The sequence below is a fragment of the Chiloscyllium punctatum genome, chromosome 2 (genome assembly GCF_047496795.1).
Source record: "Chiloscyllium punctatum isolate Juve2018m chromosome 2, sChiPun1.3, whole genome shotgun sequence".
Taxonomy (NCBI): Eukaryota; Metazoa; Chordata; class Chondrichthyes; order Orectolobiformes; family Hemiscylliidae; genus Chiloscyllium; species Chiloscyllium punctatum.
In genome coordinates, this window is record NC_092740.1 from 14,897,100 (window position 1) to 14,924,914 (window position 27,815).

The 27,815-nt window shown below is 39.9% G+C and overlaps 1 protein-coding gene across 2 annotated transcripts in view; it reads left to right on the forward strand.

Annotated features, from left to right (window-relative positions):
- LOC140494599 (SH3 domain-binding protein 2-like) overlaps positions 1 to 25,227 on the forward strand; it is a 140,213-nt gene extending 114,986 nt beyond the window's left edge. For both annotated transcript variants that reach the window (XM_072593961.1, XM_072593952.1), the window contains 6 exons: positions 362 to 1,520; positions 8,537 to 8,663; positions 16,643 to 16,698; positions 20,851 to 20,929; positions 21,034 to 21,093; positions 21,884 to 25,227. In XM_072593961.1, coding sequence (XP_072450062.1) covers positions 362 to 1,520; positions 8,537 to 8,663; positions 16,643 to 16,698; positions 20,851 to 20,929; positions 21,034 to 21,093; positions 21,884 to 22,021 — 1,619 coding nt within the window. In that variant the 3' untranslated portion in view covers positions 22,022 to 25,227. The remainder of the gene's footprint in view (positions 1 to 361; positions 1,521 to 8,536; positions 8,664 to 16,642; positions 16,699 to 20,850; positions 20,930 to 21,033; positions 21,094 to 21,883) is intronic.
- The last annotated feature ends 2,588 nt before the right edge of the window (positions 25,228 to 27,815 follow it).

Consider the following 27,815-nt stretch of genomic DNA (forward strand, 5'->3'; position numbering starts at 1 on the left):
TGAATAACTCTGTTGAGTTATAACCTGGTGTTGTATGATTTTTAACTTTGTCGACCCCAGTCCAAAACTGGCATCTCCAAATTATATAGCAAATAATAGCTGTTAGATTGTCCCAGGGTTGGTCTTCTAAATGGTGACATTGGATTCTAATCTCCACTGGTTCAATGAACACAGATTTTCACAACAATCAGAAGTACTAGAGTGTTGTAGAATGTATTGAATCAGTTAATTTCTTGTTGGAGAAGTGACAAAGATTATAGGTGGCATCTATTAAAAATTTGAAAATTGTATCTGAGGTAATTCAGATGGATTTTTAGTTGTGGTGAAGTGAAATATTACTTTTCTCTTCCCAATGTTTTAGGTGTTCGCCCTATGTTGAATTCTCCAATTCAGCTAGAAAGGAGCAATAAGAAACCACTTCCTCCTCTGCCACCTCCCACACAAAGACGCATGTCACATGAGTTGGTCGTTATTAAAGAAGGTGTATCAAGTTCATCACAGGTCCATTTGCCTTCCCCTTCTTCTACAAAAACTGAAACCAGTGCATTGTTCAAATGTCTGTCTCCCAAAGCTTCTCCAGGCTGTCCAAACCCCTCTAATGTACATTTAAAATCCACTTCAAATGGAAAGGAGCAACACAGGAGATACTCAGAAACTACAGACTCTGACGTCAAAGTGAAAAGCAAATTTGCAATGGAGTTAAATAAGCATTTACAACATACAGCTGGAAAAGAGACATCACTTGATGTTGTATCGCCTTCTGCACTCTTCCACAAAGGACATAATTCTGGGTCTCCTTCCACACTCATGAGCAAAGCATTTAGCACAGTACCTCCTCCAGTGCCTATGAACAAAGGAACTGTCACTGTACCTCCTCCAGTGCCTATGAACAAAGGAACTGTCACTGTACCTCCTCCATTGCCAATGAATAAGGGAGCTAACACTGTACCTCCTCCAGTACCAATGAGTAAGGGAGCTAGCACTGTACCTCCTCCATTGCCAATGAATAAGGGAGCTAGCACTGTACCTCCTCCAGTACCAATGAATAAGGGAGCTAGCACTGTACCTCCTCCATTGCCAATGAATAAGGGAGCTAGCACTGTACCTCCTCCATTGCCAATGAACAAAGGAGCTAACACTTTACCTCATCCAGTGCCCATGAACAAAGGATCTAATGCTGCACCTCCTCCAGTCCCTGTCAATAAAGGATTTAATGCTGAATCTACAATATTTATGAACAAAGAACCAAGCACTGCATCTCCTTCAATACTCTCGACAAAAGGATGTAATGCTGGATCTCCTCCTGCACCATTGCCCAAAGGATCGAATGCAAGCCATCCTCCATTACGAGCAAACAAACCCGTGTTTTCACCAATTCCATCTGAAATGGTACAGGCCAAGCCTAAACTATATAAACCAGAACTGCTGCCAAAAGGAACTTCAGCTTTCACCAAGCAACTACCTCCTGCTGTTAAGCCTAACTTTCACCAATATGATACAAAACTGGCAAAACCCTTACAGTAAGTGATTTGCTATAAATTATTGTTATGATTGATATGTAATTGACATTTCAAGTAAATTGGCAACACCACTGTTTTAGCATTTACCCTTCATGTGAGCAAGAATTTTTATGAAATTTACTCACTGTGTCAGAGTTGTGTGTATATTCACCGAGCTGGGAAGTTGATTTGCAGACATTTCATCCCCTGTTGACACCTGAGCTACAAACCTTTATACAAACCCTACTCACTATGTTCCTACATTCCTTTAAAATGTTTCCTTTTATCCAAAAATCCAATCACTGTTCTAGGCAGTGTCAAAGAAACTTAGGAAATAGGAGCAGGAGTCAGCCACTCAGCCCTTTGAGCTTGCTCCATCATTCATTATGACCATGGATGACAATCCAACTCAATAGCCTCTTCCCACTTCTCCCCATATCCTTTGAATTGCTTCATGTCATGTGCTTGATCACTCCTTTTTTGCCTTGACTATTTTCTGTGGTTGTGAATTCCACAGGTGCACACTCTCTGGGTAAAGAAATCTATATTTATCTCAGTCTTAAGTGTTATACCTCCATCCTGAGACTTTGACCTGAACTGCCATTGGGATGCTTTCTGATCTACCTTGTCTAAGTCCTGTTAAAACTTGCATGTTTCTATAAAATCAACCCCCTTTTTTTAAACTTCAGCGAATATAATCCCAACCGCTTTAACCTCTCCTTCTACATCAGTCCTGCCATCCCAGTAATCAGTCTGGTAGATCCTAGGTGCACCCCCTTTATAGTAAGAACAAGCTTCCTCAGATTAGGACCAAAACTGCAGACATCTTAGATACACTCCAGGAATTCCTTCTCTACAGTATTGTTACTAATTTGACTTAGAACATAGAATAGTACAGTCCCTTAGGCCCTCAATATTGTGCTGACCTTTTATCCTACTCTAAGATCAAACTAGCCTACATAGCCTTCATTTTACTATCATCCATGTGCCTATCCAAGAGTCACTTAAATGTCTGTCTTGTATCTGACTCTACTACCAAAGCTGGCAGTGCATTCCAAGCACCCACCACTCTCTGCATAAAGAACCTACCTCTGACATCCCCCTTAAACCTGACTCCAACTTCTTAAAATTATGCCCCCTTATGATAGACATTTCCACCCTGGGAAAAGGTCTCTGGCTATCCACTCTATTTATGCCTCTTATCATCTTGTACACCTCTATCAAGTCACCTCTAATCCTTCTTCACTCCAATGAGAAAAGCCCTAGCTCCCTCAAATTTTCTTAGAATTAGATTCTCTACAGTGTGGAAACAGGCCATTTGGCCCAGCAAGTCCACACCGACCCTCCGAACAGTATCTCACCCAGACCCATTCCCCTACTACTCTACGTTAGCCCTTACAAATGCACCTACCCTACAAATTCCTGAACACTAGGGGCAATTTAGCGTGGCCAATTCACCTAACCTGCACATCTTTGGATTGTGGGAGGAAACCCACGCAGACATGGGAGAATGTGCAGTCACCTGAGGCTGGAACTGAACCCGGGCCCCTGGTGCTGTGAGTGCTAACCACTGAGCCATCATGCTGCTTGTCATAAGACAAGCCCTCCAATCCAGGCGGCATCCTGGTAAATCTCCTCTGCACCCTCTTGAAAACTTCCACATTCTTCTGATAACGAGGCGACCAGAACTGAACACAATATTCCAAGTGTGGTCTGACCACAGCTTTGTAGAACTGCAGCATAACATCACGGCTCGTAAGCTCAATCCCCCTGCTAATGAAAGCCAACACACCATAAGCCTCCTTAACAACCTTATCAACTTGTGATCCGAAGATCCCTCTGTTCCTCCACACTGACAAGAATCCTGCCTTTACCCTATCATCTGCATTAAAATTTGACCTTCTAAAGTGAATCACTTCACACTTTTCCAGGTTGAACTCCATCTGCCACTTTTCAGTCCAGCTCTGCATCATGACAATGTCCTGTTGCAACCTACAACAGCCTACAGTATCCATAACTCCACCAACCTCTGTGTCATCGGCAAACTTACTAACCCATCCTTCACTTCCTCATCCAAGCTATTTATAAAAATCACAAAGAGCAGAGGTCCCAGATCTGATCCCTGCGAAACACCACTGGTCACTGAGCTCCAGGCTGAATACTTTACATCTATTACAACTCTGTCTCTCAGAATAATTTGCTCACCACCAATGTAAGACTGACTGGTCTGTAATTCCCAGGGTTACCCCTATTCCCTGGGGAATAACTTTTGTCACTCTCCAATCATATGGTACTACTCCAGTGGACAGCGAGGATGCAAGGATCATCACCAAAGGTGCAGCAATCTCTTCCCTCGTTTCCCAATTTATACACAGATTAAAGTCACCCATAATTACAGATTGCCTTTATTTGAGCATCTCCATGTTCCTATTTAATGCCATTCCCAATATTACTCCTGTAGTTTAGGGGTCCATATACAAGCACCTATAAAGTTTTTTGGTGTTTCTCAGGTCTATCCATACAGAATCGGTATCATCAGAACCAATATCCTTCCAAACAATTGCATTAATTTCCTCTTCAAACAGCAATACAACTCCATCACCTTTCCCTTGTTGATGTTAAATATTGAATACCCTTAAAGTTGAGTTCCCAACTCTGGTCACCTGCTGTCATGCCTCTATAGAGTTAGAGAGTCATACACTATGGAAACAGATCCTTTGATCCAATTTGTCAATGCCAACCAAGTTTCCAAAACTAAACTAGTCCCACTGACCTGCATTTGTCCCACATCCCTCTGAACCTGTCCTATTCATGTACTTGTCCAAAGGTCTTTTAAATGTTGTAACTGTATCTGCATCGACTATTTCCATAGCAAAGGTCTTTTCCCTAGGATAGGGAGTTCAAAACTAGAGGGCATAATTTTAAGGTGAAAGGAGAAATATTTAAAAGGGACCTGAGGGACAACTTTTTCACACAGAGGGTGGTTTGTATATGGAATGAACTGCCAGAGGAAGTGGTAGATGCAGGTTGCTTTATAGAATTTAAAAGAAATTTGGGCAGGTACATGAATAGAAAAGATATGGAGCAAACAGAGGCAAATAGGATGAGTTCATTTTGGGAATTTTGATTGGCATGGACAAGTTAGATCTAAGGGTCTATTTCCATGTTGTATGGCTATGACTTTATGAGAGAGGGAAGCAGCACTGTTGATGTCATCAATGTGCTGGAGGAAGAGTTGTGCGTGGGGTCCAAAGTAGGATTGGAACAAGGAATGTTCCATGTACACCACAAAGAGACAAGCATAACTGAGGCTCATGTGGGTACTCACGGCTACATTTTTGATCTGAAGAAAGTGCGAGGACTTCAAGGAGGAATTATTTGAAGTGAGAGTGAGCAGGCCATGGGGAGGAGAGTGGTCGTGGTAGATGGGGTCAATTCAAGGCTTTTTTCCAGGACAAAGTAGAGATGATTCTATTGGAGAATGGATGTGTAAAGGGATAACATCTCCGTGGGAAGAGGAGACGGCTGGAGCCCACAAACTGGAAATTCTAAAACTGACATAAAGCATCAGAAGAATTGTAGATGTATGTTGGAAAGGACTGGGCAAGGAAAGGAAATAAACAAGTTGAGGTAGGAAAAGATGAGTTCTGTGGGGCAGGAGCAGCCAGAACTAATGGGTCTGCCCTGGGAGATCAGTTTATGGATTTTGGGAAGAAGGTGGAAGTGGCCTGTATAGGGTTGGGAGACTGAGTTTGAGGCAGTGGAGGGAGATCACCACATGAAATAAGGTTAGTAACCGTTGTGGACATAATAGCCTGGTGTTCAATAATCTGGTCATGGTCCGAGGAGATAGGAGGAAGTGTCTGAGAGCTGATGCTCAGCCTCCGCAATGTGGAAGTGAGTGTGCCAGACACCAACAGCACCATCTTTGTTGACAGGCTTGATTACAAAGTCAGGGTTAGTTCTGAGAGCATGGAGTACAGTCAGTTTAGAAGGAGACAGAACAACATCCCTTTTTTCAGGCTTCCTGCAGTGCCCCAACAAAGCTCAGCGCTAGCTGGAAGAAGAGCGTCTCATTTTCTGCTTGGGAATCCTGCAGCCTTCGGAACTCCATATTGAGTTCAATAATATTAGGGCCTGAGCACCTTCTCCCATGTCCTTACCCCAAACCCCACACACCAGGCCTTGTCATCACATGCACTGCTCCTATAAACAACCCATTGTCAATCACTAATTGTCTCCATTAGCAGCTATTTATTTTCCCTGCTGACCTTTACCCATTCCTTTGTTTGCCTGTTTGCTTTTTTCTCTGTTTGGGCTTCATTTCCACCTATTCTTTGCACCTTCACCACACCCCCGCTTCCCCCACTTCCCTCACCCCACTGTCAGCATACATACCAATCTTTTCCAAGCTACAAATAGTTCTGAAGAAGGGCCACTTGACCCAAAACATTAACTCTGCTCTGGGGCAGTGTCACCTCCAGTTTAGCTTCATTGTTCATGTTTGGTCAAAATCTGAAACAAGGTCAGGTGCTGAGTGGTCCTGGCAGAATTGAAACCAAGCACCAATGAGCAAGTTACTCCTTTGCAAACATTGTTTGATAGCACTGTTGATAGTCCCACTTTACTTATGATGGAGGCAAAAACAGAAATACCTGGAAAAACTTAGCAGGTCTTGTAGCATCTGTGGAGAGAGAGAAACGTTAACTCTACTGCCTCTGATTTTCAGCATCTGCAGTTCTTTGGTTTTTTCAAAAAATTAATGTGGAAAATTGCTCAGGTATGTTGTGTACACAAAAAGCAAGAAAATCCAGCAAGGCCAATGACTACCCTATTGGAAGGATTTTGTAAAACTTGAAAGGGTTCAGAAAAGATTTGCAAGGATTTTGCCCGGTTGGAGGATTTGAGCTACAGGAAGAGGCTGAATTAGCTGGGCTGTTTTCCCTGGAGTGTTGAAAGCTGAGGGGTCACTTTACAGAGGTTTATAAAATCATGAAGGGCATGGATATGATAAATAGACAAGGTGTTTTTCCTGGGGTGGAGGAGTCCAGAGCTAGAGGGCATAAGTTCAGGGTGAGAGGGGAAAGATATAAAAGGGAGCTAAGGGCAACGTTTTCATGCAGACAGTGGTGCGTGTGTAGAATGAGCTGCCAGAGGAAGTGATGGAGGCTGGTGCAATTACAGCATTTAAAGGGCATCTGGGTGTGTATATGAATAGGAAGGGATGAGAGGGGTATGGGCTAAGTGCTGGCAAATGGGACTAGATTAGGTTAGGGTAACTGGTCGGCATGGACGAGTTGGACCGAATGGTCTGTTTCCATGCTGTACATCTCAATGACTCTCAGTAAAGTGGGATTATCAACAGTGGTATCAAATGATGTTTGCAAAGGAATAACCTGCTTGTTAGTGCTTAGTTTCAGTTCTGCCACGACTACTCAGCACCTGACCTTATTTCAGCCTTTGACCAAACATGGGCAAAAAGCCAAACTTGAGGTGGGGTGTCCCTGCCCTAGAGCAATATTTGACCCAGTATGGCATCATGGACCCCTAGCAAACATGGTGTCAATAGAAATCAGGGGGGAAATAACCTTTGCATTAGTTAAAGTGTATATCTTGCACAAAGAAAGATTGTTGTGGAATAAATATTAAAACTTACAGTGTGATGGTTATCCTACCAATACTGCCATGGATTGATGTATCTGCAACATGTAGATTGATAAGGGAAATCAAGTAGATTTTTCCCATTTACTGCTTCTCTGTCATCAGCTGAAATCTTTCTTTGTATTTATATTTCCCAATTTCAGACAGCATCCTCATGAATCTGCACTGTACCCTATCTGTAGACTCAATAATCTTCCTTTAGTTTGGAATGTAATAATGGAGACAACAATTGACAGCTTAGTAAGATTCTACACAGATTTATTACCTCTTTGTATCTATAGTCTATACTGCTTATAATAAGTCTAGAACTACTTTAACCCCTTTCTGCTACAATTTGAGAGACTTTGGCTAAAAGTCTCTCTCCTCTGGAACAGTGTCAAACAGCAACTTACATTTATAGAATGCAACATTTTAACGAAATGAAAATGAATGACTCATAGAGAGACACTGATATATATCTTTTACCTTGTAACCTTATCCTTCATCCTATTAATATCTATTTGCAGTCAAGATATCTGCTATCTTGATGTCTTCTGAAATTTTAAAATAATTCCCTTCGGCCAATATCCAAATTTTTCTTGAATTGAATCCAAATGGTCTCTTCTTATCATAGTAAAAAAAACCTGTCCTTAACCCATATTCAATAGACAATAGACAATAGATAATAGATGCAGGAGTAGGCCATTCAGCCCTTCGAGCCTGCACCGCCATTCAATATGATCATGGCTGATCATTCCCAATCAGTATCCTGTTCCAGCCTTATCTCCATAACCCTTGACTCCACTATCTTTAAGAGCTCTATCCAATTCTTTCTTAAATGAATCCAGAGACTGGGCCTCCACTGCCCTCTGGGGCAGAGCATTCACTGCTCTTTTCATTTGCAACAATTTAAAAGGGTTCAGACGTAACAACATTTTTGGCCTGTTTAGTGGGCATACATTGTCCTAGCAGAAAGTGAGGATTGCAGATGCTGGAGGTCAGAGTCGAAAAGTGTGGCACTAGAAAGCACAGGAGGTCAGGCAGTATCCGAGGGGCAGGAGAATCAACGTTTCTGGCATAAGCCCTTCATCAGGAATCATAATACATTGTGCAAGTACAGGAATTGCATGCCATTCCACATAATTCAATGCTGAGTCTCCCAGGAAGATAATGCTATAGCACTATTTCTTGAAAATTGCAGGGCAACGTTAGCTCCACCACATTTATATAACATATTCTGGTCCTTGCTCATCATTTTATGCACTGCACATTTTTATAATGGTATACACGATATTTAAGATTGAATGAGTCATATTGTTCATTGCTACATTAGAATATGAGAAAAATATATAGTTAATATATAAGGACAAGAGCGAATAAAACATTATTTCTTCTAGCCGCTCATCTCCTGAAGGACGAAGTTTTCGGTCTGCTGAAACTGAAAAGCTGGTTCCACGACTAAGGTCTCAATCGCAGCCATCACAGAGCCTTGTATCTGAGTGTGATGATGATGATTATGAAAATGTAAGAATATGTCCTTCTTTTGTAGAACACCCCACATATTGCTAACTCCATTAGTATTTATCCCCTAAGCTTCTGATGCTACGACCAGTGACTCAGAGCAGATCACAAAAGTGCTTTGGATTGTAATGAGATAAAACATGGCATTATTTGAATTAATTTTTTTTGGAAAAAAAGTTAAAAATACTCCATTTGGCAGTGTTTGTTTTTGTTAACTATATGTTGATGTTGTGGCTAAAGTGAAATACTTCCTATCCCTCTGATAATTTCACTACATTTTATTTTATTTATTCAATACATTAGTGGCCTTTGGTTAAAACTGGTCTGCACTTATAAAGCACCTAATTGCCTTGTCAAAATTGATTAGTATTTCACATGAAATATGTTGTCAAATATAATTGTTATTTTGCATCAGCAATATCAGTGAAACAGCGATGAGTTGATTGGTTTGCTTTTGGTGACACTGATCTTTGGCCAAGACACCAGGCAGGCTTTCTGATATTCTCCAAATAGTACTATGGAAATTTTAACATCCACTTGTTATCTTCTCATCTGAATTTGTATGATCACACAACCATCAGTTCTACTACTTTTGCCTTAGTTGCCTAGAAAGCAAGGTTCACAGTTCATTTCTTCTCAGCATGTCATAATACAAAAATCTCAATCCTTTCTTGGTCTTCACTTCCTTTGCAATGCTCAGGTGTGTAAAAGTCTAACCTCAGCATCACCTGATCTTTATTTTATCATTTTTACCATCTTGGGTCTTGGTGTCTGGTTCAGAAGTACAAATGTCCAAAGGGAACCAAGTTTCTTTGTTCATGAGTCTCTAAGAGCTAACAGTGCAAATGATTTGTTGGCCTTCATCACAAGGAAATTTGAGTACAGAATTAAAGATGCATTAATGCAATTGCGTAGAACTTTGACGAGATAAAACTCCAGATTGTAAGAACATAGCAACTGGAGTAGATCGTTCAGCCTGCTGAGCCTATTTCTGTTACATGGCTGTTGGGACACTTCAAAGCTCTTCTCCCATCCCCATAACCCTGTATGTCATGGATAATCAGAAATATAACAATCTTTATCATAAACATACTCAAAGATTGGGCGTTCACTGCCATCTGGTGTTGAGGATTCCAAAAGTCCATAACCTACTAAACTTAAAAAAAAATTCTTCTGCTGTTGGACCTATGTGGTATTTCTTAATTTTAAATTGTGCACCCTGCTTTTGAATTCCTTAGCTAAGGAGTGAAATACTTATCACAAAGAAATGCAACGGAGGTTCATCTCATTAATCCCAGGATGGGGATATTGTCATATGAGGAGAGACTGTGGGTTCATGTTCCCTAGAGTTTCAAAGAATGAGTGGTAATTTCACTGAAATTTACAATATTCTTACAAAGAAAGCTTGGACATAGATTGGATGATTACCTGGTGAGTCTAAAATCAGGATAAACTCTTAGGATAAGAGGTAAGTAATTTAGTACTGAGAGGAGGTATTTCTTTACACAGAGAATGGTGAATCTTTGGATCTTTCTATCCCAAGGGCTGTGGAAGCTCATTCATTGAATATGTTCAAGACAGAAATCAATAGATTTGAATAGGCAAATGACTTCAAAGGATACAGAGATAATTAGGGAAAGTGACATTGAGATAGAAGATCAGCCAGTATCTAATAGATTGATGGGAAGACTTGATGGGTTGAATGGTTTGCTCCTGTTCTTGTGTCATATATTGGATGTATTGATCTTTTTCATAGGTTGTCTTTTGTTTTTAAAAGGCACTGTATCTTTACAATGTATTTTGTACTAACAATAAGGAAATCAAAAATTGTGTTGCTATATAAAATTCCTAAATATAAACAGTTGCCCTTAATTTTGAGTATTGTAAAGTTAATTTACGGGTGTGACTTACAGGAAATAAGTAATGGAGGTTAACAAACAGTGGCCTCTAGTGGAATCATCTCGCAATAATGGGGAGGATTCTGAACCGATTGAGTAAATTCAGGAGAGGGGGTAAAGACAGTCAATTGTTATTGGATACTAACACTTGGCAGTTTGGCCACTTTATAGGAAAGTAGAGCTATTTTGTTAATTACCAAGTCACATAATCACAATACTGTTGCAAGATCTGAAATATCAAGGATATGGTAATAATAGAATCATGAATGATACAGCATATAAAGAGGTGTTGAGGTCCATTGCACTTGTGCTGGGTCCTTATCAATTAATCTCCTCTTTCCCAAAAGTCCCAAATTCTTTCCTTCAAATTGTGTTGAAAGTTACTATTTAAGCATCTTCCATAACCCTTTTAGGTACTACATTCCACATCACAATATTTTTATTGAGTATAAAAACACTTCATGTCACTCTATACCTGCTGCTGTTTTACCTATCATTTTATGCCACTCTTAATAAAGCCAAGGATTCTATATATTGTAACTTTTCCTATCACCTCCAAAAATTTGGCTACATGCTTCTCTAGTTTTCTCTGTTCTTACATCTGCTTTTAAGTCGTACCATTTAGCTTTACTTTGTGTCTCCTCATTCTTCCTCACATAATGCATCATCACACTTCTCTTTGTTAAATTTGTGATGAGTCTGCCATTTCACCATCAGATTTTGTCTTCTGAAGTCTATAATTATTTTTATCTTTCTTTAATACATTTGAGAGCTTTTTGACATTTGAGAACTTTGAATTTTGTAATGCACTCTCAATTTCAGATCAATAACAACAAAAGGGTCAAGTCCTAATTGCCTCCTTCGCTATTTGGGCAATTAGGGATGGGCGGTAAATAACTTTTGCCAGTGATACTTGATCCTTAAAAATCAAAAGAGCATACTCTTAGAACCAATCCCAGAGAAAAATCTTTGCATAGCCAAAGAGAAAGTGAGGACTGCAGAAAAGTGTGGCACTTGAAAAGCACAGCAGATCAGGCAGTATCCGAGGAGCAGGAGAGTCGATGAAAGGCATAGGCCTTTCATCATTCCTGCATTCTGAACCTTAGTCAATTTTGATTGAGTTTATTTGTTGCCATGTGTACCAAATGGGCGGCACGGTGGCACAGTGGTTAGCACTGCTGCCTCACAGCGCCTGAGACCCGGGTTCATTTCCCGCCTCAGGCGACTGACTGTGTGGAGTTTGCACGTTCTCCCCGTGTCTGCGTGGGTTTCCTCCGGGTGCTCCGGTTTCCTCCCACAGTCCAAAGATGTGCAGGTCAGGTGGATTGGCCATGCTAAATTGTCCGTAGTGTTAGGTAAGGGGTAGATGTAGGGGTATGGGTGGGTTGCGCTTCGGCGGGGCGGTGTGGACTTGTTGGGCCGAAGGGCCTGTTTCCACACTGTAAGTAATCTAATCTAATCTAATCTAAAAATACAGTGAAAAGCTTTGTTTATGAGCAGTAAGGCAAATCATAGAATGCAAGAATGTACAGATCAAAAAGACTTAGACAGAGGCATACAGGTTACACTGCACAGGGCGTGAGCTAGGCAAGATCAACATTAGCAAGATCAGCATTATTTGAGGCTAAAATGTCCATTCATCAGTCTAATAACAGCAAGGAAGAAGCTGTTCCTGTTATGTGTGTTCAGGCCTTCGTATCTTCTGCCTGATAGAAGAAGTTGTAGGAGATCATTAATGGTTTGCAAAGGGTCTTTGATGATGTTGGCAGCCTTTCTGCGGCAGTGAGCCATGTAAATGGAGTCCATGGATAGAAGGTTGGCTTCTGCGATGGTCTGGGCTCTGCATACCACCTTTTGTAGTTTAGATGGATTTTAGATCCATACCATCACATTCCCTCTTATTCTTCTAAAATTTGAGTTAGCTCACAATTCCATTATGTGCAACTTTAACAAATGGGGACCATGTATCTATTGTTGTCGGAACACTTCTGGTTCACTGTATCCTTTTGAGAGGGAGATGCATCATCCTTGCCTAGTTTGGCATATGTGTGGCTCCAGGCCCACAGCAATGTTATTGATTCTTAGAAAATTAATCTTTATTCTGCCACCTCCTCCAACTTAATTTTAATTTAGTTCGTTCCCTCTTTTCCTATCCTCTTCTATTTTTATTATTGTTGCACTGTGCCTGGTGAATAGTGTTTATTAATTGTTAACTACTTAATTGGGAACATGGATTTTTTTAAACAATGATCTCAGTTCTGCTGGCTCTCTTGTGGTGCAGTTGTAGTGTCTCTACCTCTGAGCTAGGGTTCGTATACCACCTGCTCCTGAAACGTGTTATTACGCCCCTGAACGGGTTGATTAGAAATTATCATGATTTTAGTTCTCCTCTAATGGTGAGCAGACGTCTGAATGGGGAAAGGTAAAATCTGATTTTTGTGCTAGACTGTAGATTGACAATAAAATCCTTATAAAGCTTAGATTGTCTTTTGCAACCTAATTCAAGACATGAATATCGGTCAATGAAACTTCCTGGTACTCCCAAGGCAATGCCACTATCAGAGTCTATTTACCAACCAATCAACGGTATAATGTCATAGAGTCATAGAGATGTACAGCATGGAATCAGACCCTTCGGTCCAACCGACCAGATACCCCAACCCAATCTAGTCTCACCTGCCAGCACCCGGCCCATATCCCTCCAAACCTTTTCCTATTCATATACCCATCCAAATGCCTCTTAAATGTTTCAACTGTACCAGCCTCCACCACATTCTCTGGCAACCCATTCCATACACGTACCACCCTCTGCGTGTAAAAGTTGCCCCTTAGGTCTCTTTTATATCTTTCCCCTCTCACCCTAAACCTATGCCCTCTAGTTCTGGAATCCCCGACCTCAGGGAAAAGACTTTCTCTATTTATCCTACCAATGCCCCTCATAATTTTGTAAACCTCTAGAAGGTCACCCCTCAGCCTCCGACGCTGCAGGGAAAACAGCCCCAGCCTGTTCAGCCTCTCCCTATAGCTCAAATCCTCCAACCCTGGTAACATCTTTGTAAATCTTTTCTGAACTCTTTCAAGTTTCACAACATCCTTCCGATAGGAAGGAGACCAGAATTGCATGCAATATTCCAACAGTGGCCTAACCAATGTCCTGTACAGCTGCAACATGACCTCCCAATTCCTATACACAATACTCTGATCTATAAAAGAAAGCATACCAAACGCCTTCTTCACTATCCTATCTACTTGCGACTCCACTTTCAAGGAGCTATGAACTGCACTCCAAGGTCTCCATGTTCAGCAACACTCCCTAGGACCTTACCATTAAGTATATAAGTCTTGCTAAGATTTACTTTCCCAAAATGCAGTACCTCGCATTTATCTGAATTAAACTCCAACTGCCACTTCTCAGCCCATTGGCCCATCTGGTCCAGATCCTGTTGTAATCTGCGGTAACCCTCTTGGCCGTCCACTACACTTCCAATTTTGGTGTCATCTGCAAACTTACTAACTTGTTATAAATTGTTATTCCCTTTGACATTTGATATTCTTAGGATCTTGTGTTGATGAGTGAGAGATTAAAAAGCTCAACAGCAGATCTCTTTTTATGACAATACTGAAGTCCTGTACTGCTAAGCTACTACCTAATAAACTAGTTAAACCCAATTTCCCTCTCACAAAAGCATGTTGACTCTGCTTCCATTGTGACTTTGAGTAACATGTTAGAACTTTCTCATAAATGAATTCCAGGATTTCCCTCAAGTGCACATTAGGCTAACTGAGCTATAGCCTTGTGATTTCTTCCTTTCTCGAATAAAGGAGTTATTGCTTTTTTCTGTGACCTTTCCAGAATCTATGGAATTTTGAAAAATAGTAACTATTATCTCTACTATCAATGCACACTTCTTTTATGACCTTAGAAGGCAGCCCACCTGATCCTGGGATCTTGTCAGCCCTAAGGTCTCTTCATTTTCCCAGCAGTTTTTTTCCCTTGATGATGGCAATTGCTTTAAGATCATCCTTTCCTTTGGCCTCTTGATTTCTAAATATCTTTGAGAAGATTTCAAATTTTTCTACAGTGAAGACAGACACAAAATACTAGTATCAAAATGCTATACATGCATCTCTTGAATCTTATTATCCTACTTTAATTTGCTCAAGGCTCAGGAAATAACTCAAATGTTACTACCATCAATGTTCTGCTTTTAATTCAGCTCCTAGCTGCTGATATTCATTATTCAGAACCTTCTTCCTAGCTCTGCTATGTCATTGATATACCTGTGGACCATAACACTGGATCCTTCCCCTCCCACTGCAATATCATCTCCAGCCTTTGACAAATGTCTAGACATTTGTCATGAGACAGGCAACTCAATCTTTAGTCTCTTGCTATTGGCTGCAGAGAGCTGTGTCCATCCCTTTGCCTATACTATCTTCCACCACCACTGCATTCCTAATTATTCCCCTCCCCGAATGGCTTTGTGTGCCATGGTCTGTTCATTCCTCCTCCTCGTAGCTCCTGCAATCATTCATGCAAGCTATCAGATCCTCAAGCCTGATTGCCTTGGATTTCATTTCGTATCCATCAAAGCACATTTACTGCAACGGCAATATGTCACCTGACATCCCAACTTTATTATGTGTGAATTAATGGTTCTTAATTTATAATTAATAAATCTGACTGCTGCTGATGAGCATTACTATTTATATGATAAAAAGTTACAATTACTAATTTTGAAAGAGAAATGAGAAAATACTCACCAACCAATCAATTGGATGGTTCCTTTGATGACACACTTTGATTTTACTCAGGATGCAGTTAGTTCATTCTGGAGTCACAGACTGACCAAATTCTTTACATTGCTGTTCTGTCAATCTCTGCACTTTTTTGTAATGATTCACTGGGATAGTGCATTGGAGTCAGGCTCATTACTTCTGGAGATGTCACAAATATGAATATTACTTTAAAACACTGAACTGTTTAACTAACTGTGTAGCTCAGATTATAATAATATGCACACCAGATTGATTTCCATTATCAAGAAAATATTGATTTATTGTAATCAAACTGTCTCTTTAAATCAATAGCAAAACAAGTTGAATTGCTAATCTATAACTTCACAACTAAAACTCTACCCGTTCTTAAATTCACATACACATCTAAACAAACACATAAAGAGATGTTAAGAAGCAAATGTAAGTGGAGAGGGAAAAAATGTCAGAGGAGCACAGTTCTGGCAGTAGTAGTCCATATCAGAGATGTTGGTGAGTTATTTTCTTTCAGCCTTCTTTTGACTCTTTCTGATTCTTTGCTAATGACACAAAGTTGTGGATATACAGATTCTTAGTTTTTCATTCACTGGTGGAAGATTTGTCCTCTCAGTATGTCTGAATGTGGTTTTCTCCTTTTCTTTTCATTAATGGATTTGTAGGGCCAACAACTTACAGAGAAAGGGAGAGTAGCTTGCTACTAAAGATTTCCTTTTACTTTTCCACAAAAAAGTGTAGAGAGAGAGAGGGGGAAGAAAGTTGATGGATGTTTTCTCTTCGCATGTTGGCTGTTTCTGCTGTAGTCATCTGCCCAGGAACCAGTCAAATAGTTGTTACTGTGCTGAGTCCACAACTGGTCCTGATTGAAGAAAAACAATCAAATGGCTGCCTCTGGGTAGTGCTATTTTGTCTGAAATGCTCTCTCACTGCTTGAATAAGGAAACCTTGCAGATACAGCTCCCAGTGTATTCCTGTGATTTGTTTTGAAAATTTCAAGCATTTTTACGCAGTCTCCTAGATTTAAAGCAATTTTTTTTTTCATTTTTAGTCCACAGAGCAAAGAAAGTGGTCTTTACACTTTGCAGCGCTGTGCCTCTGATCTCTGTACTCTTTGCAGTGCTCGTTTTATTTAAGAAAATATTACCCCTGAACATGACTGCTCCGCTTGAGTTTAAACCTAACCCAAAGTGCTTTCTTCCAACCACAGAAAATAGGAAGGGTCTATATGAAAGTATGCCTTCAACTGAATTACCACATTTATTTATTTTATGTCATTTTACTTGCTTTACTTATAATGTGGCTTTATTGCAGGTACAGCTGCCACCCTCTGTCTTTGTAAATACAACAGAATCCAACGATGTTGAGAGGTAATTGTTTATTGCATCAATAAACGTAGATATATTACTAACCATTAGGATTAAATGGCAACATTCAATTTTTCTACAATCTTCAAGCGATAGTAGAAATGCAATTGCATTTGCTTCCTGCCGTATACAATATAACTCTCTAAGTGAACACTAATATTTTTGGAAGGTTTGTTTAAATACATCAAGAGAGCATAGATAATGCAACAGTTCAATTTTATAAGATGTTCATTTTCTCCCCTTTCCTTCCATAAATGTTGGCTGTTTGATGAAGCATTGACGCATATGCGGGCATCTCTGGTTCTTTGCTAAAGTGGTTATTATTCTGTAAGCCCTGATGGTAAATTTTTTCAGGAATTTGGACTGTGCAGTGCCCTATTTTACTCTTTCTAATTATATATTTATAGAACCATATTAATAAAGAAGAAACCTTCTGATGGAAAAAAAATCTCCACCTCCTCGTTGCCAACAGAAGACCCCTTATAGCCTAAAAGCAAAAGAAAAAAACATGCAACATGGTGAAGATTAGTGGGAAGTCTTTAAATATCAGCCCAACGATAACTTTAAAAAAAAGGAGACAGAAGATGAAATGTGAGGGCAAGCTAGATAGTAACATAAAAGAAGGTTTCAAGAGTATTTTAGATATCTAAAAAGGTAAGAGAGCAGCAAGAATGGACATTGGACCATGGGAAAATGATGCTGGGGAAGTAATAGAAGGTAATGAAGAAATGGCAGAGGAACTGAATAGCTACATTGCATTAGTGTTCACAGTGAAAGACACCAGCAGCATACCAGAACTTCAAGAGTCAAGGAACAGAGTTGGGTGAAGTGCATGTCGCGAAGGAGAACATGCTGGGGAACTTGAAAGGTCTGAAGGTGGATGATTCATTCAGATCTGATGGGGGGGTGCCACTGTTTAAGAAGGGCGGTAAAGACAAGCCAGGAAACTATATACCAGTGAGACTGACCTCGGTGGTGGGCAAGTTATTGGAGGGAATCCTGAGGACAGGATGTACATGTATTTGGAAAGGCAAGGACCGATTCGGTTCAGTCAACATGGCTTTGTGCGTGGGAAATCATGTCTCACAAACTTGATTGAGTTTTTTGAAGAAGTAACAAAGAAGATTGATGAGGGCAGAGCAGTAGATGTGGTCTATATGGACTTTAGTAAGGCGTTCGACAAGGTTCCCTATGGGAGACTGATTAGCAAGGTTAGATCTCATGGAATACAGGGAGAACTAGCCATTTGGATACAGAACTGGTTCAAAGGTGGAAGACAGAGGGTGGTAGTGGAGGGTTGTTTTTCAGACTGGAGACCTGTGACCAGTGGAGTGCCACAAGGATCGGTGCTGAGCCCTCTACTTTTTGTCATTTACATAAATGATTTGGATGCGATCATAAGAGGTACAGGTAGTAAATTTATAGATGACACCAAAATTGGAGGTGTAGTGGACAGCGAAGAAGGTTTCCTCAGATTACAACAGGATCTGGACCAGATGAACCAATGGGCTGAGAAGTGGCAGATGGAGTTTAATTCAGATAAATGCGAGGTGCTGCATTTTGGGAAAGCAAATCTTAGCAGGACTTATACACTTAATGGTAAGGTCCTAGGGAGTGTTGCTGAACAAAGAGACCTTGGAGTGCAGGTTCATAGCTCCTTGAAAGTGGAGTTGCAGGTTGATAGGATAGTGAAGAAGGCATTTGGTATGCTTTCCTTTATTGGTCAGAGTATTGAGTACAGGAGTTGGGAGGTCATGTTGCGGCTGTACAGGACATTGGTTCGGCCAAAGTAGGAATATTGCGTGCAATTCTGCTCTCCTTCCTATCGGAAGGATGTTGTGAAACTTGAAAGAGTTCAGAAAAGATTTATAAGGATGTTATCAGGGTTGGAGGATCTGAGCTACAGGGAGAGGCTGAACAGGCTGGGGCTGTTTTCCCTGGAGCGTCGGAGGCTGAGGGGTGACCTTACAGATTTTTACAAAATTATGAGGGGCATGGATAGGATAAATAGAGAAAGTCTTTTCCCTGGGGTCAGGGAGTCCAGAACTAGAGGGCATAGGTTTAGGATGAGAGGGGAAAGATATAAAAGAGACCTAAGGGGCAACTTTTTCACGCAGAGGGTGATACGTGTATGGAATGGGCTGCCAGAGGATGTGGTGGAGGCTGGTACAATTGCAACATTTAAGAGGCATTTGGATGGGTATAAGAATAGGAAGGAGTTGGAGGGATATGGGCCGGGTACTGGCAGGCGGGACTAGATTATGTTGGGATATCTGGTTGACATGGATGGGTTGGACCGAAGGGTCTATTTCCATGCTGTACATCTCTATGCCTCTATGACTACACCCCAGAGTTGTGAAGGAGATAGCTGAGGAGATTATAGAGACATTGGTGGTGATCTTGCAGGAATCACTGGAGTCAGAAAAGGTCCCATACACCTCAAAAATGGCCAATGTATCACCTCTGCTTAAGAAGGGAGGGATGCAGATGACAGGAAACCATCAGCTGATTAGCCTGATCTTCGTTGTTGGTAAGATTTTACAGTCCGTTATTTAGGATGAGATTGCAGAGTTCATGGAAGTACATGGTAAAATAGGATGAGTCAGCTCAGCTTAAGCAAAGAGAGGTTATTCCTGACAAATCTGTTAGAATTCTTTGAAGAAGTAATGAATAAGTTAGACAAAGCAGAGTGTAGATGTGATCTATTTCTAGAAGGCCTTTAGCAAGGTGCCTCACAGGAGGCTGCTCATAAAAGGATTGGCTGACTGGCAGAGGGAGAGGGTAGGGATAAAGAAATCTTTTTCAGGATGGCAGCCAGTGATTAGTGGAGTTCTGCAGGGGTCCGAATAGAGACCACATCTATTCATGTTACATGTTAATGAAGACATTATTGCTAACTTTACAGATGACACAAAGATAAATGAAGGAGTAGGTAATGATGATGAAGCAGAAGGCTACAAAAGGACTTGGACAGGCTAGGAGAATGGGCAGATGAAATACAATGAGGGAAATTGTGTAATTATGCACTTTGGCAGGAAGAATAAAAGCTTCGACTATTTTCTAAATGGAGGAAGGCTTTTGAAATCTGAAGCTCAAAGGAATTTGGGAGTCCCAATTCAGGATTCTCTTAAGGTTAACGTGCAGGTTCAGTTGGCAGTTGGAAAGGCAAGTGCATTGTTAGCATTCTTTCAAGAGAGATAAAACGTAAGAGAAGATGTACTGCTGAGAATATATAAGGCTCTAGTTAGACTACATTTTGAATATTGTTTTGGGCTCCAATTAAGGATGGATGTGCTGCTTTTGGAGGGGGTCCAGAGGAGGTTTCCAAGAATGATCCTGGGGGTGAAGTGCTTGTCACATGATGAATGAATGATTGAAAACTCTGGGTCTGTACTCATTGGAATTTAGAAGGCTGTGGGGGGAGTCTCATTGAAACTTACAGAATACTGAGAAGCCTGGATAGAATAACATGGAGAAGATGTTTCTACTAGTGGGCATACCTTTAGAACTGAGATGAGGAGGAATTTCTTCAGCTAGTGTGTGGAACTCATTGCTGCAGAGAGCTGTAGAGGACAAGCATTGAGTGTATTTAAGACAGAGATAGATGTGTTCTTGATTGGTAAAGGGATCAAAGGGTTACAGGGAGAGGTAGGAGAGTGGGGTTGAGAAACATATTAGCCATGATTGAATGGTAGAACAGACTCAATGGGCTGAATTGCCTAATTCTGCTCCTACATCTTATGGTCTTATGGTCTTTTCAATATCATGAAGGAGATAGAGTAGTTTGAAACACCCCTGTATCCTCCTTAATAACACATTCTGGCATTTTCACTTTGATGGATGTTAAGCTAACTGACCTATAGTTTCTTGCTTTCTATCTCTGCATTTCTTGAATAGAGGAGTTCTATTTTCTAGTTTTATGGGATCTTTCCAGAATCTAGGAAATTCTGGAAAATTAGTCCAATGCATCTATTATTTCAGTAACCATTTCTCTTTAGATCTTCTTTGGAAGAAGTCCATCTAGAAATGGCAAATTGTGAGCTTTTAGTTATAAGAATTTTTTCAGTACCCTTTCCCTGGTGAATACAATTGTTTTAATAAAGTACAGAGACTTTTGAAATACTTGTTTAAAATAATTCTCATTTATTCAAAAAGGTTATTCGTATCTACACATCCCAGATCCAACCCAGAGAATGGACTGTACTGTATACGGAATTCTTCAAAGGCAGGAAAGGTACCAGTCTTAAAATTTATAGTAGTTGCACCCTTTGCTCCATCACTGATAATTAACTGGTCTGTTTTAATTTATTTTTCCTACTTTCTGCCCTGTTGAAAAAGGTTTTAGTTGTATGGGATGGCTCAGAGAAGAAAGTGAGGAACTACAGAATTTTTGAAAAGGTCAGCAAACGTTCTTTAAATATTTTTGCTCATGATGAGTAGTCAACTACATTTGCTGTTTTAATTCTGTATTCCTCTTTTCAAACATAATCTCAGTTCATTGAGAAACCCTTGCAAAACAATGATACTCAGTGCACAAGCTACTAATCAATGTAGCTACATTAAAGATGTGGTTAGATTGTCATGGAAAATCTCTCGATTTGTTTCCCCTTTTCTCACATCTGATGAGTTTTAAAGGGCTTTGATTGGCCTCTTAAGGGTTTCAAATAGCCATTTGAGGGCTTCAATTACTGAAGAGCAGATGGGCTGCCTAATACCAACCCAATTCCCTTTATATTGAAGTGAAACTGGAAAGGTGATGGGCACAGCATGCCACATGATTTTACAATCCCAAAGCTGCCAATCCATTCTCTTGGGAGCATAAAATTCTGGTTGTACAGAAATTATAACATAGGAGGCCATTCGGCCCTTCATATCCAATCCAACTTTCTGGAAGAGCAACCCAGTCAGTCCCCTTCTGAACGTTATCTCTGTGGTCGTGAAAGTTTATGTTAGGACGTTTTTAAAAAGTTAAATAAAGTCTGACAAAAATGTAATCCACATTTCGAATTCAAAATTTGTATTCACTCCAATTAATGATATGTCTTCAGAGATTTCAGGCAATGGTATCCAATAGTACCATGAAGCTGTACTGAAATTCAATATTTATTGATTTCAATTTATTGTGTTAGTATTCCTGATAGCAGTAGAGCAGTATTGTTCTAAATACCATTTTTGCTTTTTTCTTTAGGAATCCAAGTTCTTCCTAGAAGCGGATGTAAAGTTCATATGCCTCGCAAGCATGGTTGAGTTTTACCATAAGCACACACTTCCAATACATGACAATTTACGTCTCAGAGTGCCTTATGGCTATAAGCACCCAACATGACATTAACTCTTCATATACTGCCTCTTTGGATGTGAAACAAATCAATATAATCAACAAGACAAATTAAACTGGACATGAAAAGCTTGGATGATTTAAGCAATACTGTTTTAGAAGAAGGCAGAAAGAGAGAAAAAAAACAGATTTGTTGTACATTCCATCAGTTATTGTAACAGGACAACCTAGAAAGCTGTGAATTATCACTTACCAAAGCAAAAAGGCTGTAATGCCTTCTGTTGACTTCTTCCACATTTCTGTGTCATATAGAAAAGATATTGGCAATTGTTTGAACTGAGATGAATCTTTTCCTTTTCTGGTTGTGAAGCAGTTTCTGCTCAGAATCCTGACCAATCAGAGACAACTATAGGATCAGCTGGGCTCTTCAAACTCTGCATTTATTGTCAACATCCACCTCAAGACCAGAGTTCTGGGGAACATTTGACGCAAAATGTTAACTCTGATTTCTCTCCACAGATGCTGGCAGACTTGCTGAGCATTTCCAGTAATTTCTAATTTTGTCTCCAGAGACATAGAGATATATAGCATGGGTCTGTAATACAATTTTGTTTGCCTTTTCAGCACTGACCTACTATATTGATTAATAATCCTGTAATTGGATTCCTTATACATTCTTCTGGTAACAATTAGAATTTGTTGCACATTAAAAGGAATTCCAAGACGAGAGAAAATGTTTTGAGAATCTTAAAACATGCTTTGGTTTGCGTAATGTTAAATGACTAGAAGATGTGATATAGATGCCAGCACAACCACCAAATCTTTGTAGATTTGCTGTAATATTTTAATATGCTTTTATTTGGTTACCTTTTGAAATTGATAACACAGAATTTAATGCCCAGAAATAAGTAACTTGGCCCAATTAGCCTGTACCTGCGTTGATGTTACACAAATCTTCTCATTCCATTTATATTATCTCAGTCTTGCAGCTTAATTCCTATCTCTTTTTCTCAAATAGGGATAGCACAATCGCTAAGTGGTTAGCACTGCTGCCTCACAGCAGCAGGGACTTGGTTCCCTCCCAGCCTTGGGTGACTGTGTGGAGTTTGAAAGTTCTTCCTCATATCTGCATTTGTTTCTCTGGGTGCTCCTGTTTCCTCCCACAGTTCAAAGATACGCAGGCTAGGTGGATTAGCCATGGTAAATGTGGGGTTACAGGATTAGGATGGGGGAGCTGGGCTGGGTCTGGGTGGGATGTCTTTCAGAGGATCAGTGTGGACTCAGTGGGTTGAATGGCCTCTTTCCGAACGGTAGGGATTCTATGACTCAATGAAATATATGATGGATGAGTACATTAGGAGTCAGCGTAGTCCATCTAACAAAGTTATCCTGCTTCAGGATTCAATAAGATCATTGTTGATCTAATTGTAGTCTAACCTCAATGTTTCTGTCTCCCCCTTTAAACCTCCACTCTCTTGTAGATTAAAAAAAAAGACTGAACTGAATATTTTAAATGACCCAGTTTCCACTTCTGTCTGAGGTAGAGAGTTCCAAAGATTGATTATTCTGAAGAGAAATTCCTCCTCATCTCATTCTTAAATGGAAGACTCCTTATTTTGAAACTGTCATTTTCTCCAACAAGATGAAGTATTAGTGATTTTTTGAGAAGATTTGTAGCTCAGGTTGATGATAAGTATGTAAGTTAGCTTGCTGAGCTGGAAGGTTTGTTTTCAGATGTTTCGTCACTATGACTGGGTAACATCAGCAGTGAGAGTCTTCAGTGAAGCGCTGGTGGTATGTCCCGCCTCTATTTATAGGTCTTTGTTTCTTAAGGTGGGTGATGTCATTTCTGATTTTTTTCAAGGGAAGGTAGGTGGGATCTAAGTCGACGTGTTTGTTGATGGAGTTCTGGTTAGAATATCATGCCTCCAACAAATCTTATGCATGTATTTGTTTCACCTGTCCTAGAATGTGTGTGTTGTCTCAGGCAAAGTGTGTCCTTCTTTGTCTGTATGTATGGAAACTAGTGATCGTGGGTCGTGTCTTTTTTGGTCTTTTGGAGGAAGTATCCTCAGCATATACCCTCTCAAGACCCCCTCACAATCTTGTACGTTTCAATAAAAACCACCTCTCAATCTTCAAAACTCCAAATAACATAGGCCCAAACAGCTCAACATTTCCTCATAAGACAACCTCTTCATCATAGAAATTGACAAAATGAACTTTCTGTTCCTCCAAGTGCACTCCTTAATAAATAAGGAGACCAAAGCTGGATGCAATTCTCTGGTAATGGACTGACTGATGCACTTTATTGTTGTATTATTGAGATTTTCCTACTTTTATACTTGATTTCCTTTTTGACAAAGTCCAGTATCCTTTGGGAAAATTCTGAGCTAATTGCCTCAACCATTTCCTGTGGCAGCACAAAACAAATTCACTAAGTAAAGAAATTTCTCTTTATTTGCAAACTATTTTTTCGGTCATTTATTAGTAACCATCTTGTATTCATGGACTCTAGTATTGGACACTCCCACAAGTGGATACATTCTCTCCATAACTACCCTGTCCATCCAGTTGTTCACTTTGAGTATCATGCACTCTAGTCCATGCAAGCTGAGGGAATGAATGATGTGAAGGTGCCGGTGTTGGACTGGAATTGTCAGAGTTAAAAGTCACACAACACCAGATTATAGTCCAACAGATTTATTTGGAGGCACTAGCTTTCAGAGCACCGCTCCTTCAACAGGTGATTGTGAGAGTGTCTTCATCCAAGAAGCACCACATTGCAATTTCAAGCAGATATTAGATTTTCTACTGCCTAATCTAGGAATAGGGAGACAAATTTTGTGAACTCTTTTGTTGCTTAAACGAAAATCAGTTTGTTGAGCATAGCACAGGGGCTGAATCGGGGGGCCCATCTGTAAGGCTCAGTTTCTCAATTCTCCATCTGGCTGAGCCATTGTTGTATCCTAAAATATTGTCTAATTTATTTAGCTCTTGGATTAAACAAAACTCATGGTCTTAAAATTGCACTGTGTAATAATACCACACAATAATTAATTTTACTAAATGCATTAATTTAGCAATAACAACGGAGAGAAGAATACCACATGCTGCATGGTGGCTCAGTGGTGAGCACTGCTGCGTCACAGTGCCAGGAACCCTGGATCAATTCAAGCCTCGGGTGACTGTGTGGAATTTGCACATTCTCCCCATGTCTGTGTGGGTTTCGTCCGGGAGCTCCCGATCCCCCCCCCCCCCCCCCCCCCAGAGTCCAAAGATGTGCGGGTTAAGTGATTTAACCATGCTAAATTTCCCCATAGTGTTCAGGGATGTGTAGGTTAGGTGCATTAGTCAGGAGAAATGCAGGAGGGGAATAGGTTGGTGTGGATTGTTGGGGCAAATGGTCTGTTTCCATACCGTAGAGGTTCTATGATTCTATGAGATGATGTGTTAGCCATTCGTACAACAGTTTCCCAAAATCAATGTACAAATAGGAGTAGACCACTTTATCCTTCAAGCCTGTTCCATGATTCAATGAGATGAATGCGTAAATTGTCTCCTTATTCATATCCAAAATTGCTTCATATCTTTTAATATCGATGATTAAACAATCTATGAATAGCAGAACAGGCTTGTGGGGTTGAATGGCCTACTCCTACACTTAATTTGTATGTTTGAAAAAAGCTGCAAAGTTCTATCATGCTGTGTGTGTAGAAGTATTCTGTCACTTCACTCCTGAATGGTCTGGCTTTAATTTTCAGACCACATCCCCTAGATCTGGATTCCCCAGCTATCAGAAATAGTTAATCTCTCTCTACTCAATCTGTTCCCCTTAATATAACTTGGTCTCTAGAATCTTTGGATCTACTATAGAACTACTATTTAAACCGATGCTGGTGGTGATGCATGAAAGAGTTGAGTAGTCAAGAGCAGTGTGCTTGGGAAGAAGGAACACTTTTGCATTTTGTAAGAGTGCAGAGATTGTTTTTCATGTCAATGATAGCCATAATGTGGAGGTGTCGTTGAACTGGGGTGGACAAAGTCAGAAGTCACACAAACCCAAGTTATAGTCTAACAAGTTTATTTGAAATCACAAGCTTTCGAAGTGCTGCTCCTTCATCAGGTGAAGACTTGATGATGGAGCAGCGCTCCAAAAGCTCGTGATTTCATATAAACCTGTTGGACTGTAACTTGGGGTTGTGTGACTTCTGAGATTTTTTTCAGTTTTTAACAGTCTTAAAGTACTTCACTGTTCCAAAGTACTTACAACCAGACAGTTAACGTTATGTACTAATGCATATATATTTATTTAATTATTGATGAAATTCACACATCTAATTAAAATATCTGCATCCTTATAATTGCGCAAAGTCATAAACAATTCAAGAGTGTTCTGCAGACATAGGGATAACACAGTTAAACTAATAGGATTTGTTTTCCAGGTACTTGTGTTATCATCTGGATTGCAACAGTTTAGACTGCCTTATATCATACTTAACATTAAAAACAGAAAACAGTCAGCTAGCATCTCAAAAAGGGAAAAGAAAGGTCTTCTTTCAGTTCTCAGCTGTGACACAAATCTGACAAAAGGTCCAAATCTGTGACGTGAGCCAATCTTTTTCCTTTACGGTGCTGATGAGTCGGATACTTATTTTCATGAATCCATGCATTTAATGCTTAAGTGAGATGACTGAAGAAAGGCAAAGGTTCTAAATATACTACAAAAATGAGTTTCATGGTAATAAAAGTTTAACTGCATTGCATTATTTAAATACGGTTTGTATTGGAATAACTTTCATTTATACATATTGAAAATTATTTACAAAATGTATATAGGAATTTTTTATACAAGTAAACTATTTTTGAGATCTGTTTGAGAGCATTTCATCATTCCAGTTGCTAATGATTTTTGTCATTATTTGGTTAAAGACATTCTTATTTACCTCTGGAGTAGTGGCATTTTATTGAACTGCAAAGAGTATCACAGCCATAGCTAATCTTATCATATAATATTCACACAGACACATTTCCAAAAGGATGGTAATTCAGAATGGAAACTCTTAAGTAGTTTCTTTTCTGTATATTCACAGAAATTATTTACGTTATGCACAAGTTAGGATTAGACCTGAAACCTGCTGATCTGCATGGTTCAGATACTCAGTGGCTTATCCAATGAAGCCATTGTGATAGCCTATTACTTTTAGCAAGTGCCAAAATACTTCTTCGTGAATCTGCTGTGCTTGAAATAATGTTGAATCCAACATAGGCAGGGTAAATTCTAAGCAAACTGTGAAATTGTAAAATTATGTTCTTTGCTAAATGGCAGTAAAGAAGATGTTTGTAACTATTGCACTATTAGATCTACCTGGCACTCTTGGAACCTAGTCTTCAGCAGGCAGGGTTCCTGCCATGGTTTTGTGTAGCTTTAGAGTGTTAGAAAACAAATGCCTTCTCATTTCACAGTTTGCTACTGAACCAGAGACACTTTTTTGCAGCTAGAAAGAATCCTTTTGTTAGAACTGCAGAATATAGCCACTGGAAAATTTAGTGAATGGGCTTCCTGCCAATATTGGAAAATGCAGTGAATGAAAACAGGAAATGTTGATCAGTGTGCAATGAGTTAGCGAGCATTGGAATAAGAAAGGAGACAGCATTTTGAAAAATGTTAAAAGTTGGGGGAGAGTATCTATAAGACATGCCAAAATGTTGGTATGCCTTTTTAGATTTTGACTGATTTACAGTCAGAATTTTCAACCTTTATTTCTGGAATTTTATATTTTCTTTTCTGTTTTTTTATTCATTGAATGTGGGAGTTGATGGCTAGGCTAGCATTTATTGC